This window comes from Petromyzon marinus, chromosome 3 (assembly GCF_048934315.1).
Source record: "Petromyzon marinus isolate PM22_M1 ecotype Great Lakes invasive population chromosome 3, UKy_Petmar_22M1.pri1.0, whole genome shotgun sequence".
NCBI lineage: Eukaryota > Metazoa > Chordata > Hyperoartia > Petromyzontiformes > Petromyzontidae > Petromyzon > Petromyzon marinus.
In genome coordinates, this window is record NC_133669.1 from 12501 (window position 1) to 27674 (window position 15174).

The 15174-nt window shown below is 43.1% G+C and overlaps 1 protein-coding gene across 1 annotated transcript; it reads right to left on the reverse strand.

The window, feature by feature from the left end:
* Positions 1-3664: 3664 nt before the first annotated feature.
* EIF3H (eukaryotic translation initiation factor 3 subunit H) lies at positions 3665-13066 on the reverse strand. The gene is made up of 8 exons (XM_032969015.1): positions 12916-13066; positions 10562-10718; positions 9764-9931; positions 7658-7757; positions 7286-7435; positions 6736-6856; positions 6441-6573; positions 3665-4012 (listed from the first exon to the last, which is right to left on the reverse strand). The coding sequence occupies exons 1-8, from the start codon at positions 12997-12999 to the stop codon at positions 3918-3920; spliced, it is 1008 nt and encodes a 335-aa protein (XP_032824906.1). The 5' UTR covers positions 13000-13066; the 3' UTR covers positions 3665-3917.
* Positions 13067-15174: the final 2108 nt, after the last annotated feature.

A 15174-nucleotide genomic window follows, 5' to 3' on the forward strand; every position in this document is an offset into this window, starting at 1 on the left:
GTTATTATTGAGCTGATCTGGCCAATGCCTTCCAATCACTCCAGACCAGGTGCCAGCATCATGATCCACTTGGACATTAAAGTCATCTAACAGGATGACTATCAATCTTGATTTGAAGCTTTCGTGCCTGCAGGAATCCATAACCTTTGGTTCTTTCGGTAAAGTCACGTAGGTATAAAATAAAATACAACACGACGTTTCGGGCGCAACACATACGTCCATCATCAGGTGGGAAAGCATGATCTGCTGCTGAGGCAGACCATTTTAAAAGGCTGAAATGGGTGTAGCCCAAGTGTCATAAAGAAGTTGGCGGGGCTAGTGATGTTAATGTGAGAAATTAGCATGTAAATGTAAGATCGGCGAGCGGCCTCCTCGACGAGGGCATGGAAGTGGCGTGGCTATGTTAATGTGAGAGATTAGCATGTCAATGTAAAATCTAAGAGTGGTGCAATCCAAAGGCATGAGAGTGCAACGCAAAGGGCATGTGAGCATGAGTGCAATCAAAGCTACCGTTCCTGGATGTTTTGATCGAGAAGAGACCTGATGGCTCGTTGGGACATTCGGTCTACAGGAAAGCCACCCACACGAATGCCTATCTAAAGCCTGACTCCCACCACCATCCAGCCCAAAAGAATTCCCTCATCAAAACACGACACCACAGGGCCCGTTGCATCTGACTAGCACCACCTAACCAGTGAGTTAGAGCACGTACACCAAGCCCTCAGAATGGACGGATACTCGGACCGTACAATCCGCAAAGCTGTCTCCCCAACCATGCGGAGACAACCTTCTGAGGTTCCAACCAAAACCAGCACTTTACCGTACATAGCAGTGGTTACCAAAAAGATTTCCAAAATCTTAAACAAACACAAGATCCAGGTTCGTTTCAACACAGTACACAAAATCCGTGATTTAATCCCATCTGTAAAGGATGTGATTCCTGACATGCAATACCCTGGTGTCTACAAACTGAGTTGTGGTTGCGGCAGGAGTTACATTGGGGAAACGAAACGACATCTCAGACCGCATTCGTGAACACAAGGACGATCTGAAACACGGTAGGACCAATACCTCTGTCGCACTAGTCTATTTTGCCGAGTTAATTGCATCCCCAGCGTTTGGCATTGTTGCTGCATTGGTTTTATTGCTTCATTGGCATTGTTGCTGCATCCACCCGCCGCGCATCCCCAGCTAACTCAGCCTCCCACTTCCAGCCCCGCCCACTTCCCGACGTCCAGCTTCATGTCCCTCTCCTAGCATCCACGCAACGCTCCCCTCCCACTACGCCCCTCCCTTGCCCCCTCCCCCCTCTCTTACCCATATAACCTCTTACCACGGCATCTCTCCCACTTCAGCAAAAAATAACTCTTACTGTGGTTTTCCCACCTGATGATTGCTTGTGTTGCAATCGAAACGTCACGATTTATTTTTTATACCTACGTGACTTTACCGAAAGAACCAGAGTATACCTCTGTCATTGCTGATCAATGTTGTAACGGTGTGGGCTCGCACAAAATAGATTTTTCTAAAACGGAGGTATTCTGCAAACCTACCGGCTACCTTCAGAGATTTGTTCATGAAGCCATCCAGATATACCTGTATAAACAGACATTTCAACCGAGAGGATGGGTACAAATTGAGCAAACATTGGAAGGACGTTATTAACCAGGTAAAGTCTTAACAGACTGTGATGTTTCCATCCTACCTGCCTGTCAGCTGTTATTTTAGACTGTCTCTATGCCTCTCTTAGATCTCTCATGCTCGCATGTCCTTTGCATTGCACTCTCATGCTCACATGTCCTTTGGATTGCACTCTCATGCCTTTGAATTGCACTCTCATGCTCACATGCCCTTAGGATTGCACCCTTTGGGTTTCACTCCCATGCCTTTGGATTGCACCACTCTTCGATTTTACATTAACATGCTAATCTCTCACATTACATAGCCACTTCCGTGCCCTCGTCGAGGAGGCCGCTCTCCAATCTTGCATTTATATACTAATTTCTCACATTAACATCACTAGCCCCGCCCACTTCTTTATGACCCTTGGGCTACACACATTTCAAACCTTTTAAGTTTGCCTCAGCAGCAGATCATGCTTTCCCACCTGATGACGGACACTTGTGTTGCACCCGAAACATCGTGATTTATTTTATTTTATACCTACGTGACTTACCGAAAGAACCAAAGAGTAAGGATGACTATCACAAGGGGCCACTTTAGCTAGCACCTGTGACAGGTCATAAAAGGCATCAGACCCATCGGCCTTGCCTGCATCCCTCTACTGATGTCCATCTTCGGTGGGGACATAAGTAACCACGACCACCACTCCTCATCCCTGGTTAATGGGAAGGTGAGGCCACAGTTGCCTGGGGCTTACAGCTTCCAACACATTACCGCTACGGTCCCACATCTCCTTCATTCTTTTGTTCAGAAGAGCCACTCCCTGTTGTTTGGTAGTCTCCTGCCCTGAGTTGATGACAGTCCACCCCTTACGGTGGCAGGAGCCAGAGCCAGTCCACCAGACCTCCTGAATACGAGATTCAGGCGGTACCGGTCCAGCTTCCGACAGGGTGGCGGCAGCCTCTCCTCCACAGTGAACATTCGACTATTCCACATAGCCACTCGTAATGGCTTTTTGTTGTTTCTGGAAGAACCCTGAGGGTAAGGATTCAGCCTCCTCGCTCCGCCAAATGGGGTTTGGCCAGAAGACATCATAGACGCCTGTCCCACCAGGGCCTCCGGCACAAGCTTAGATTTTTAACACGTGTTTTTGTGGTACTTTGTGTAGTGGCATAGAATAAGTAATGTAGCAGCATAGCGCTGGCTGCTGGTGGGGAAGGTGATCTGCGGCTTACAGCAGCCCTGATATCAGCAGGCCAGGTTATACACCAGAGGGTGATCTCGGGAAAAGGTCACAGAAGGGGCACACCAAAAACCCATTGGTAGGTTCTAGAAAGGAGGCGTGGCCGGGGGCAGAGCCACGCCACGCTGACAGTAGCGGACCTCAGGGCTATTGATCGTAAGTGGGATCCCCGTCCATCGTCGTCGTCATCATTCTTCTCTTAGTCGCCGCAGTTGTCGTCACTTAATATTGCGCTGTTATACAGTTGTTGGCTGTATCAGTCAGCGCCATCGGTGTTAGACGGCTAGTGTTGTCTATAGGCTAGGGTGTGTGTAGCCTAGGCGACTGTAGGATGTGTGAAGGGAGATTGTGAGTATAATAAAAGTGCCTCCAAGAATTACTGCCTCCGAGTTGAACCACTACACTTGTATTGAAGGTGGAGGGGTTACCAGCCAGAGACCCCATTGGCTGCAGTGGTGGCGACAAGCACCACGAGGGGAAAAGCCAAATGGAATTGGCCGTTCCCTCCATGGCAACGCTTGTATCCACCAGCGTTACCATCCGGCACACCGAGATAGGGAGTTGTTTTTTGCTACCCACACACACCTCTAGACACACACACACCCCTAACTAAAGTGGCCCCTCGGGATAGTTATCTTGTTTGGTGCCTGAGTGGGTCATGACATGGGCAATTGGACTGGAGTGATTGGAAGGCATGGGCAACATCAGCTCAATATAATGGTAGGAGACTGTTCGAGACGTCTGCAGCCCATGGACTTGTAATCACCGACACGCATCAAACTGCTAAAAAACTCAGAATGAAAGTCTTCAAAAATGTGTATTCCTTGTTTCAATTTTAACAATGCAATGGAGATGGTAGTCACATGCACCTGTCCATGTTATCGCAGATAGTTACTTCAAATAAACATGTTGCAAATAATAACACTCAAGTGTACACCAAGTATGTTAGCTATGTTTTGGGCAATTTAGATACAACTCATGTAAGCAATGTATCCTGTTTGGTAATAGAGTGAGTGAAGACTGGCCTTTCCCCCCTTGAGATACTGGAAGCTCAGTTGTTGCTGTTGAGAGCTTCTGCCATGAACAGCTTTCCCAGGTTCTGCGATGTAAACTCATTGATTTGTTGGCAGTAGGTGTTGATTTGTCCTGAAAGTCAGATCACAATGTGGCATTAAAAGTTATGGCCAAGTAACCACATGGAACAAAACATAAGTAAAAATACCACTGGTTTATAAATATCTTATCAAATATATTATACACATTGACTTAAAGCTTTCGTGACAGCAGGAATTCATATTCTTTGGGTCTTTCGGTAAAGCCACGTAGATAGAAAAAAAATCAAAATCACAATGTTTCGATGGCAACACAAGCATACCATAGAGCTCGTATTTCCGACCATCACCACCTAGCCAGTGAACTGGAGCACGTACACCAAGCCCTCAAGAAGAATGGATATTCAGACAACACAATCCGTAAAGCTATCACCCCAACCATTGGGAAAGAACCATCTGGGGACCCAATCAAAACCATCACCTTGCCATACATAGCAGGGGTCACCAAAATATTTCCAAAATCATGAGCAAACACAAGATCCAGGTACGATTCAACACAGTACATAACATTTGTGATTTGATCCCATCTGTTGAGGATGTGATCCCTGACATGCAATACCCCAGTGTCTACAAACTAAGCTGTGTCTGTGGCAGCAGTTACATTGGGGAAACTAAGCGACATGTCTCGGACCGGGTTAGTGAACATAAGGCAGATCTGAAACACGGTAAGACCAATACCTCAGCCGTGACTGATCATTATTTTAACGTGGTGAGCACACAGACACAATTTCAACCGAGAAGATGGGTACAAACTGAGCAATCACTGGAAGGACGTTATTAACCAGTTTAGGTCATAACTGGCTGTGATGTTCCTATCTTAACTACATGTTAGCAGTTATTTTCGACTCTCTTGAGTTACATTCACTAACACAGCCAACCTTTAGGTGTGTTAGTAAATGGCGGCTTGCCACTACGTCGTCCGGGCCCTTTCCGAGCTGACATTTACAAGCAAATTTCTCTCTCCTACTCGATCCTCAAATTTCTCTCTCCTACACGCTCCTACATTGGCATTAGCTGCCCTGCCCATCTCTAAACCTTTATAAACAGCCTGCCGCAGCAATTTCCCCCTCTATTTTTCACCTGAAGACGATTGCTTGTGTTGCGATCGAAATGTCGTGATTTAGATTTTATTATTTTTTCTATCTACGTGGCTTTACCGAAAGACCAAATGAATATATTCTAAACACATAACAGTGTGAATAAAGTGCATTATGTGGGGTTTCAACATGTGTAAATAATTCATTTAGACATATTCAATATGACAAATTCAAGTGTTGTGCTTGAGAAAAACAAGAGTACCTACAAGAAACAGACAAATTACCTATTGGAATAACAGGCAATCTCAGGCATTCTATAAGGTGGTTTAATTCGAGAAGTTGGGGCCTCCTATATAACATTAATTTGTGGCAGTTGCCATTATTACAAGCAGAATTAAATTGTAAAAAAAACATCCTTTAGGCCATGCTCAGCAGTGGCGAACTGAGAAACTGGGGTTGAACGGTAATTTCACAAAAATAAAAAAGGTTTGGTTAACGGTTTTAGCTCGTTTAATTTCTCCCACCATCTCAATTTAGCACTTTGCAGCTGGGATCTTTTTAAGTTGAAATAGCCTTCGATTTTTCAACCAAGTTTACTAATATTAAGCTCGAGAGAACATTTGTTGTGGTCCGTTTGTGTCTCTGACACAAGCACAGATTTTGGCAAAAGTCTAAAAAAAAAAGTCAGATGGCCACGCAGAGACAGGTAGGCACAGAGACACAAAGACAGTAAAACAGATAGACAAATACAGAGTGAGACACACAGATGGACAAAGTATGAGCCAATATAAATACAATTTTCCTAATTTTGCCGAATAGGAATCAAATATTTTCCCACAAATTTCACAGTAAAGTTAAAACTAAAACTAGTTTATTTTACCAGTTAAGACCCACCTGAGCTATATAGAGCACTTTTTCAAAAGCAACCTGGCGATAAATGATGTGCAAATTTCTAGCAGCCAAATACTCTAAACACATGTTTCTAAATGTGGAGAGGAAAACCAATGGACCAGATTAAAAATCCACATGACCATGGGGAGAACATGCAACCTCCAAATATACAGGCGTCAGGGTCGGGATCGAACTCAGGCGAGGGAGTTAACAAAGCAACCGTGGTGCCCAAAGTCAAATGTAGCATTACATAGAAAAGAGCAAGGATTAAAGTAAATCTTGAAACTGCAAAATGTTTGATCTTTGTTTTTCGAGTTTAGCAAATATGCAAATGTGAACTGATTTCGAATGTTTTTTTGCCAAATGGTTAACCAGAACCAAACCTTCCCAAATCGTTCTGACCTGATTGAACTGTAACTGGTTCAATTGGATTTCAGATGATAAAAACTGTACCCGAAAACCAATTGAATAAATTTCCTGATGTTCAGGTCACCCCATAAGTTAATTTAACAATTCTAATGCAAAGTGACTAACCAGCGATAAGCAGGGTATCAAGACGGGAAGGAGGTGCTGGCGGCTTGAAGAGCTTGCTGATGTCCTCCTCTGCCAATGGCTGGTCACCACGCGCCTCACGTTGAACGTTTTCTTGCTGGCGCTTCTGTAGATACTTTATTACCAACATTGCCAAATGCACACCCACACAATAGCACACAAATATGTTAACTTGTTGGCAGAATGCTCAATCCATTATGAAATGTCAGAATCAAAATCTGTATTTACACTATATTTTAATGTCATGGGCTATGGTTGTGTGCGGCTTGACGGGCACCTGCGTCTTCTGCTGTTGTAGCTTTCCCAGAGTGCGCAAGTGCGTGTTGTACTTGACGATGTCAGAGGCCATGTCGTCTATGCGGTCCATTAGCAACTGCAGGTTCTTTTCTAGGTGATTGCTGTATGAACATCAACGATCAAGTTGTCATTGTCACCAAAGCCATCGAAGCCACCACAACGCTTTCTTACCTTTCCACCAAATCCCACAGCTGCTGCACAGTAGACCCACGAACTTCAAGATCGGTCCTGACAAGTGTTCCATAATCTGGTCTTAGGTCTTCCTTTTCATTGCCAAACTCGTGAAGACTAGTCTAAAACCTAAGTAACCAATCCTCAGTGGTACTTATTCTATCAATCTCAGAGGAGTGATTTGCTAAGTCAACTCAACCAAAATGTAAACTCACAACCTTACAATTACGACCCGCTCGCTCTAACACTGAGAAACCACATCGGCTTGTTGTTTAACGACTGTCAATGCACCTTTTCATTTGCATACCCCTAACTTGGGCCACTACCAGTGTGTGAGCAGTGAAAAGTGCTCAGGGTACCTGCTCGCCAAGCTGAGGAGCTCCTGTTTATCGGCCACTTTGGACTTTCCCTCCAGCTCCCCCTCCAGCACGTTAGTGAGGTACGAGTTCTTGATGATGATGGGAACTTCCTCAAACATCTGCTCATACGTCACACCAGCTTTTTTTATTCTGTGGATGAAACATTCTACAAATCAGCTTGTTCAACATGGAACTTGATCGCAAAATGTTTACACAACAGAGGTTTTCGCCATAAAGTAGAAAGCATTACATCCTTCAACTATTTAATCACAATTAAAAACTATTTCATTTGCTTTCAATCCAGTGACAATATCTAAACTCCACATCAACATGAAAATATATGAAGGAAATGGCTGTTAAAGCCCAGAATACCCTTCCGAGCTGAATTCCTTTTCCTTGTACAGTTCCATGAGCTTGGGTGTCAAGCGATACGCTTTGAGAGACAGACTACCCAGAGCTGTCTTCACAGGATCTGTCAGACAAAAATAGTGCCTATTATGTGCTTTTTCTTATCAATGTTGAGAGCTCTATTTAATAAAGAGATGCACTTTTTGCTATTTATGTTTTACCATATGTTTTCAATATACCAAGAGCTGCTATGCATGTGTATAACGTCACGAAGCAGCAGTCCTTAAAGAGCCACATGTGGCTCCTGAGCCGCAAGTTGCCAACCCCTACACTAGGGCAAGGCAAGATACATTTTAGAACTTAGTAGCAGATTTAAAATGAAAAAAAGCCAATGAGCAGGGATCAAATCTTGACTTAAAGCTTTTGTGACTGCAGGAATTCATATTCTTTTGGGTCTTTCGGTAAAGTCACGTAGATAGGTTGAAAGAAAATAACAAAAAACTACGACGTTTCCATCACAACACAAGCGATCGTCATCAGGAGGAAAAAAAAAGTAAAGCTGCTGAGGCAGACTGTTTTAAAGGTTTAGATTGGGTGTAGCCCAACGGTTATAAACAAAGTGGGCGGGGCTAGTGATATTAATGTGAGAAATTAGCATGTTAATGTAAGATCGGAGGACGACGTCCATGACAGAAAGCGCGGAGGTGGCTGTGTTAATGTGAGAAATGAGCATGTTAATGTAAGATCGCAGAGTCTCTGCCGCGTCGGCACGCGAGGTGGCTGTGTTAGTGTGAGAAATTTAACCTGTTAATGTAAAATCAGAGCCGAAAATAGCAACTAACATCGGAAGGTAGGGTGTAAACATCACAGACAGTTATGACTTAAACTGGTTAATAACGTCCTTCCAATGATTGCTCAGTGTGTACCCATCTTCTCGGTTGAAATTGTGTGTGATGTTTCCAACCTTTCATGTGATCGAAACGTCGTAGTTTTTTGTTATTTTCTCTCAAACTATCTACGTGACTTTACCGAAAGACCCAAAGAGCAGGGATAATTGTATTTCCTCTCTCTACAATCAAGTTATCAACTAGGGTTTATTCTATACAACAAGAGAACTGGCGGTGGGCAATAGTTTATTATTTTGATTTGAAGCTTTCATGACTGCAGGAATCCATACTCTTTGGTTCTTTCGGTAAAGTCACGTAGGTAGAAAAAAATCTACATCACGAAATTTCGATCGCAACACAAGCGGTCGTCCTCAGGCGGAAAAAATAATCCAGCAGTGCAACTGCTGAACCAGGAAGAACACAGCAAGAGAGCTGTTACAACATTAGGTTATATATGTGGTGAAGGGCAAGCAGGCGGGGTTCTGAGCTGGAAAGGAATTCGATCCCCGCACACAAGCACGTCAGTTGTGTTAATAGGGGAGATTATGGAGAGATTAGGGAGAGATTAGCATGAAATGAGCTTCTGTCGCTGCATAAGAGTATCGTCCCCACATATAAGAGATTAGGCAGAGAGATTAGGGGGATTAGCAAGTTAATGTCATGTGTATGTGTAACACAAGCTGCGGCGCTGCCAACTGCGCTGTGAGAGGCAAGCACGTCAATGCAAAAGAACCACCGCAACGGTGGTCGCGCCAGTGAGACACACAGCCCAACACACAGCCAGAACCATCGATACATCAAGGCTAAGGGAGCAGAGGTGGCCATGTTAGTGAGACCCCAGCCCATTAATGCAGAGGCACCCAACAGGGCAATGCAACTCAGTGTCGGAGATAACAGCCTCATATATATAACCTCTTGTTGCAACAGCTCTTTCGCTGTGTTCTTCCTGGTTCAGCAGTTCCACTGCTAGATTATTTTTTCCGCCTGAGGACGGCCGCTTGTGTTGCGATCGAAACGTCGTGATATATTGTTTTTTATTTTTCTACCGACATGACTTTATCGAAAGAACCAAAGAGTATAGTTGATTATTTATTGAATATTTGAAAATGTCTGCATGCCATTTAGTATTTTCTATGTATATAAGCCATTTGACACCCTAGAAACCATTGAATACAAGATGTTCCATCTCAAATAACAATCCAGGTTAAATATTTCATTTAAACATAATTGAAGAACTCCTTACCAAATATGAGCACAACCGACTCCTCGATGGCATGCTGGTAGCTGAATTGTGAGTCGAGCAGTGCACGGCTGATAAAGGAACCATAGAAAGTCGATTGGTACCAACCGACGTGCAGATGGTCAATGTTGACATGCCGGAGACTGCGCATCATCTCCATCTGATACTGAACTGCAAGGACCAAGGAAAGACACTGGTTATTACTCATCCCGTTATTCATGTTATGTTCCTGCTACAAGCAAGCAGAGAATCAAGGTGTACAAAATGCATCAACACTCACAACAATTTCGATAGGGTAATGAACTGCAGACTACAACACGCAATAATTATGCATGGGCTATTAAAATTCTCAACACCATTTTAGGTCCTAAAAATTGGCCAGGTTTCATACATGGTCTGGATATTCTGCTACCCCAAAATATAAGCAAAATTTTAATGTTGGTTGAATTGATGTGGAATGGACCCTATAACCTTCTATATATTATAAGGCAATGTTTCAACAAAACCGATATGACTTTTGTCAGTATGGCAAGTCAATATTTGCAGTTGTTTAAGTTAGCCAGTCTTGACATGTTCAAAGGCCCCATTCCCTTCCCTTCATCCAAAAATGTATGGGCTTTTTTCTGTTAGACATGTCCTTCATGAGACCACATATTCATAAGTTTGGTTGATGTAATACATACATTGATATGTTCCTCTTACTGTCCCTCAATGTGATTCCAATCATGCAACTCGTCATGCTTGAGTTTGTTCTACATTTTTTATTAACAATCATGTTTTTTTTGTAATCACACGTTTTACCCTCATCAAAATCGGACTCATCCTCTGTGTGCTGCGGGAACGGGAAGCAGTTGGTGATCTCCAGGCGGTCATCCACCACCAGGCCGAGCAACACCCCCTGCGCCACGTCCTGTACCGTGCCCTCCTCCTGGCAGTGCTTAATGATCTTCAGCACCACCTGAGGGCCAAGCACACAACCACTTATTCTACAACTTCAACGAAATCAAATGACATTTTTCAGATGTTTGAAAATAAGTTCCACACTATCAAAATTAAAAACATGATTTATTGCAATATGTCCTTACAAATAATACATCGGATTCCCTGCCTTTGGCCAAATTACCACTCCAAGGCATCTTACAGTACGTACTTACACTGTCAGTGTAAAAATGCAAATCCAGGTAATACAATTCAAAATTACAATATAATTGTATAAAGTGTTCAGCTTAAAAAAAAATCTGCATCACAGAGTCTGCAAAAAAGCCATCGGGTTTCCAATAAGCAGAGTGAAAACAGCGTGTTTGAATTCAAATCTACAACTCATTACTAATCATAACCAATGACTGATTACTAATCGATTATATAATTACAATACCCCCCCTCCGCCTCTAATCACTGCACCTGATGAGTTAAGTGATGACGTCACCCTGCTGCTCTATATAAAACCGGGAGCAAGCGAGGGCTTTACCATTCTGGTGAATTGCCCGATGATGCTGGATGTATTTACCAGCGAAACGTCGTACTCAAACTGTAAATGTGGATTCACTCTTCAACACACCGGTGGGCTAAAGTAGTGAACTATTTGTCTTTTTGTCAACGTGACACCTTTTTTTGCTGATTGGCCGTGTCGGGTGGTGGAGGGTTACGACACATTTATAAATAAACGCGATCTAACCCAAAAACCTTTATTATGAATAATATTGGTCGCGAAAGCCTACGTGTTAAACAGAATTTATCATGTAGGTTCTTTCGATTAAACACTTATTAAAAAATTAAGTACTTAAGTACATTAAAAACTATACATATTCTGATTACAATGAAGATACGTTACGTGGAATGACAAATGTTTTGTGTCCCATAGATTTTCCAAAATGTATTCGAATAAAGCCAAGGACAAAATGTCGTCGCAGTCTCGTCACTCGCAAATTAGATGATATCCTGGTCTCGAGTTCTGACCTGGTGAAACACAATCATCTTTAAACTTGCAAAGACAATCCGTATCGTTTTCATCACTACATATGTTTTTCTTGGTGGGCTTTCTCTCGGACGAATTCGTTTTAAGCTGCCGTCCCGTTAACAGTCTGGTCCATCGACCACAATTGTTCACAGCGATGTTTGTGTTTAAGTAGAACGTGGGATACGTACACAAAACGACCGGGAAGCGACATGTCAATTGGCTCATGGAAATGTATCACATGGCGTGCGTACATTCATCTCTTCAGAAAAATTGAAGTGGAGGCAGCGGCCGTTTGGGGAAGCATTAATCTGGTTAGGAGCGACCATGGCTGAATACGATGAATGGGATTGACCTCGCTGAGGGCGACGGCTCATTCACCACAATCAGCGAGTTTCCACAACGCTCCACAACGCACGCAGTCGCCGGGCTCGGGCGAAGAAAAACGTGGGAGGATCGGCTGTGGCGGTCGCAGACTCCAGGATTCAGTTTTTTACTCCTCTAAACAGCCTCCGCACCATCATTGGGGAACGTCTGCCAAAAAAAATCACCGAACTGCACCGTGTACAGAATTTTGATTTAAAGCTTTCGTGACTGCAGGGATTCTTATTCTTGGTTATTTCGGTAAAGCCACGTTTCCCTTCTACGTGACTTTACCGAAAGAACCAAGAATGTGTACACAATTCTTTGTCACGTGTCGTGGCGGGTACTGGAAGATTTGACCATGTCCGTCCAGCGCTCGCCGAGCTGCATTGGTTTCCGGTTGCGGAACGAATAAATTATAAGGTCGCCCTCATTACCCACAAAGTGCTTGCACAAATTAACAATACCTTGCAAGGTACATAAACCATCACGCGAACTCCGGTCATCCTCGCAGTGGCTTTTGGATAGCCATCGAACAAAGACGGTCACTTGAATCGCGCGACTTCGGATACACTTTTGAGACCGTCAGGAACGCTCTTCTTTCTGATATTTGGAAGCCACTGGAGCTACGCACTTTTACATATAGATTGAAAACTCATTTCTTAAAAACTGTTTTTCGTGTTTAAGTTTGTTGTCCTTCCCCCGAACCCCCGATGAGCGCGGGTGGCTACGGACGGGGAGAAAGAAGTTTAATCATACATACACCCCCATAGAGAACGGGAGTGGACAAGAGTACACGGGGAGATAGAGGGGAGAGCGGGGAGGCCGCTCGCCTCACCAGGCCGTCGATCTGCACCAACTTCACGGGAGAGCCGAGCGCCGCCGCCGCCGCCACCACCGCTACCTCCTTCCTCGCCGCCATCTTCCGTGGTGAGAGCGTGTTGCCGTAAAGCCGCTAGTAAGGTGTCGTAAGTTCCGTGTCGTCATTTCCGTGTCGTGAAATACCAGCCTACAGTTTGCGACAATGACTCTTGTCACACGGTTGTGTCGCCACAGGGTGGGATTCCGTTCGTAACAAAGTAAAAAAAATGAAGCGTTCGCCTCCAGCTGGTCTTTGTCGCTGTACATCAACAATGAAATAAAACCTGGAGTTCAAATCCTCATTGGGAATTACTTGATCAGGAAGTAACCAACTCATTGTCATTCTGTGGGCTGTTTAATCAAACATTTCAAGCAAACTAAACACGGTCGCCAATTATGTCTAAAAAATAAATGTATATAATAGACAGCTTTTCGGGCAATGGTCCTCAGCACATAGAAGTAGGCGCCCATAGATGTAGGTAACAAGGAACGTTCCTGAGATCGGCCATGCAATGAAGGAATCTTTGTTAAAAAATAGCTGCAATGTAAGTGCTGAGGAGTTTCACGACCAACATCCCAGACAAAACAGTACAGTACGAGAAATCAATGTGACACTACTGGAATGTGTATCCTTACAATACCATAATTGTGGAATGGTTTACAAGATTTACTCACTAAATTAATACTAGTGTGATTTGTGTGTGAGCGTAGGAATGTATGTGATGAGTGCGCTGTTTCCTGTGTATAGTATGTATGTTTAACTTCTTTCGCACCGTACATAGCCAACCATGCTAATTGGATGTGCGGGAAAGGACAACACAAAAAGCAGTTCTAAATAAATTCGTTGTCAATCTAGATTTCACGAATGTATAAACATTCGTGAATGTATAAACATTCGTGAACTGGCTGAAAACATCCTAAAAAAAACCGATGCATGACCCTCATGATTACGAATTCTACTATCAAATGTCTTTCCTGGACAAATAAGTACATTATTATTACAATACCTTCATTCAACTCTCGTATAAATACAATAATATATTAACCTATGGTTTTATGTGGTATAGTTTACTTTCTTTCCTGAAAAGGAGGTATTTTTGGTATTAGGCTGGAAAAAAAAAAGTGTCACAGAAGCCCAGTATGTTTGGCCAGGACTGTTTGGTGTCTAGGTAACAGGATAGTTCTGTAGTAGCTCAACCACAACAGGATCAACAACACGTCCAATATTTGCATAACGTGTGCTTTTTCTATGTCAACTTAAAGTTTATATGGATTCATAATGTTACACCAATTATTCGCATCAACAATCTTCATTCCGCAATGTAGATGAGATTTCTTAAAAGTAGTGTCATAAAATATCAGCAGAGCATTTGTATATATTTGTTGAAATAAAAACCCAACTTGTATGTACTCATTCAGACAGAGCTGCTTTAACATGGAGCAACCTACGAGACACTAAAACGTGCCACCGGTCTCAACATATATATTATACATCTTTAATTAAAACACAATTGCACAATGTGCAACCGTTACAGCTAAACTACATTATATATGAACTAGTGGTGTGCACAATTTGTGGCGTGTTGATGTTTGAATTTTTAGATACAGTATGTTACTGTTTTACGTATATTACGCATTGACAGTGTACTCAGCCCATTTTAATTAGGGTGTCCTACTGGATGCACATTGATGAACGAAAGGAATTAAGTACAGTATGTGCATTTCTAATACTGTAGTCCTTTTAAGGAAAGAGGAGTTGATGTTATGCATACTACGTTTACACAATGTGTACCTTAGGTGCCAAATACATATCTATATCTTCGGTGTTGGGCGAACTGCTTTGACAGAACCCATCCCCCAGACCAAGCATTGATTCGCAAATTCAATGCATTTTCAACCTGAACGTAATTGAATCCAGTTGTGTGTTAACGTATCAAAGGATAACTATTGAGCCTCACCATTTGATTGTAGCTTGCTATGTGACTTAAAGCTGAACATCGAGATAAAAGTAAAACCGATTGACGCAACATCTTTAATCCTGTTCTTGGTTCTTTCGGTAAAGTCACGTAGAAGGGAAACAAAATAATAATCCTGCCTTTCTGCTGCAGCTTTTGTGCCAAGGCACGTACTTTTTTTCCTAACAGCCTTTTCTTTTGAAGCCAAAGCGACACCCCTTGGAAACAGTTTCAGCGTTGCTAAGACGTTGACAGTGTTTGTGTCTTGGAGATGTCCGCGT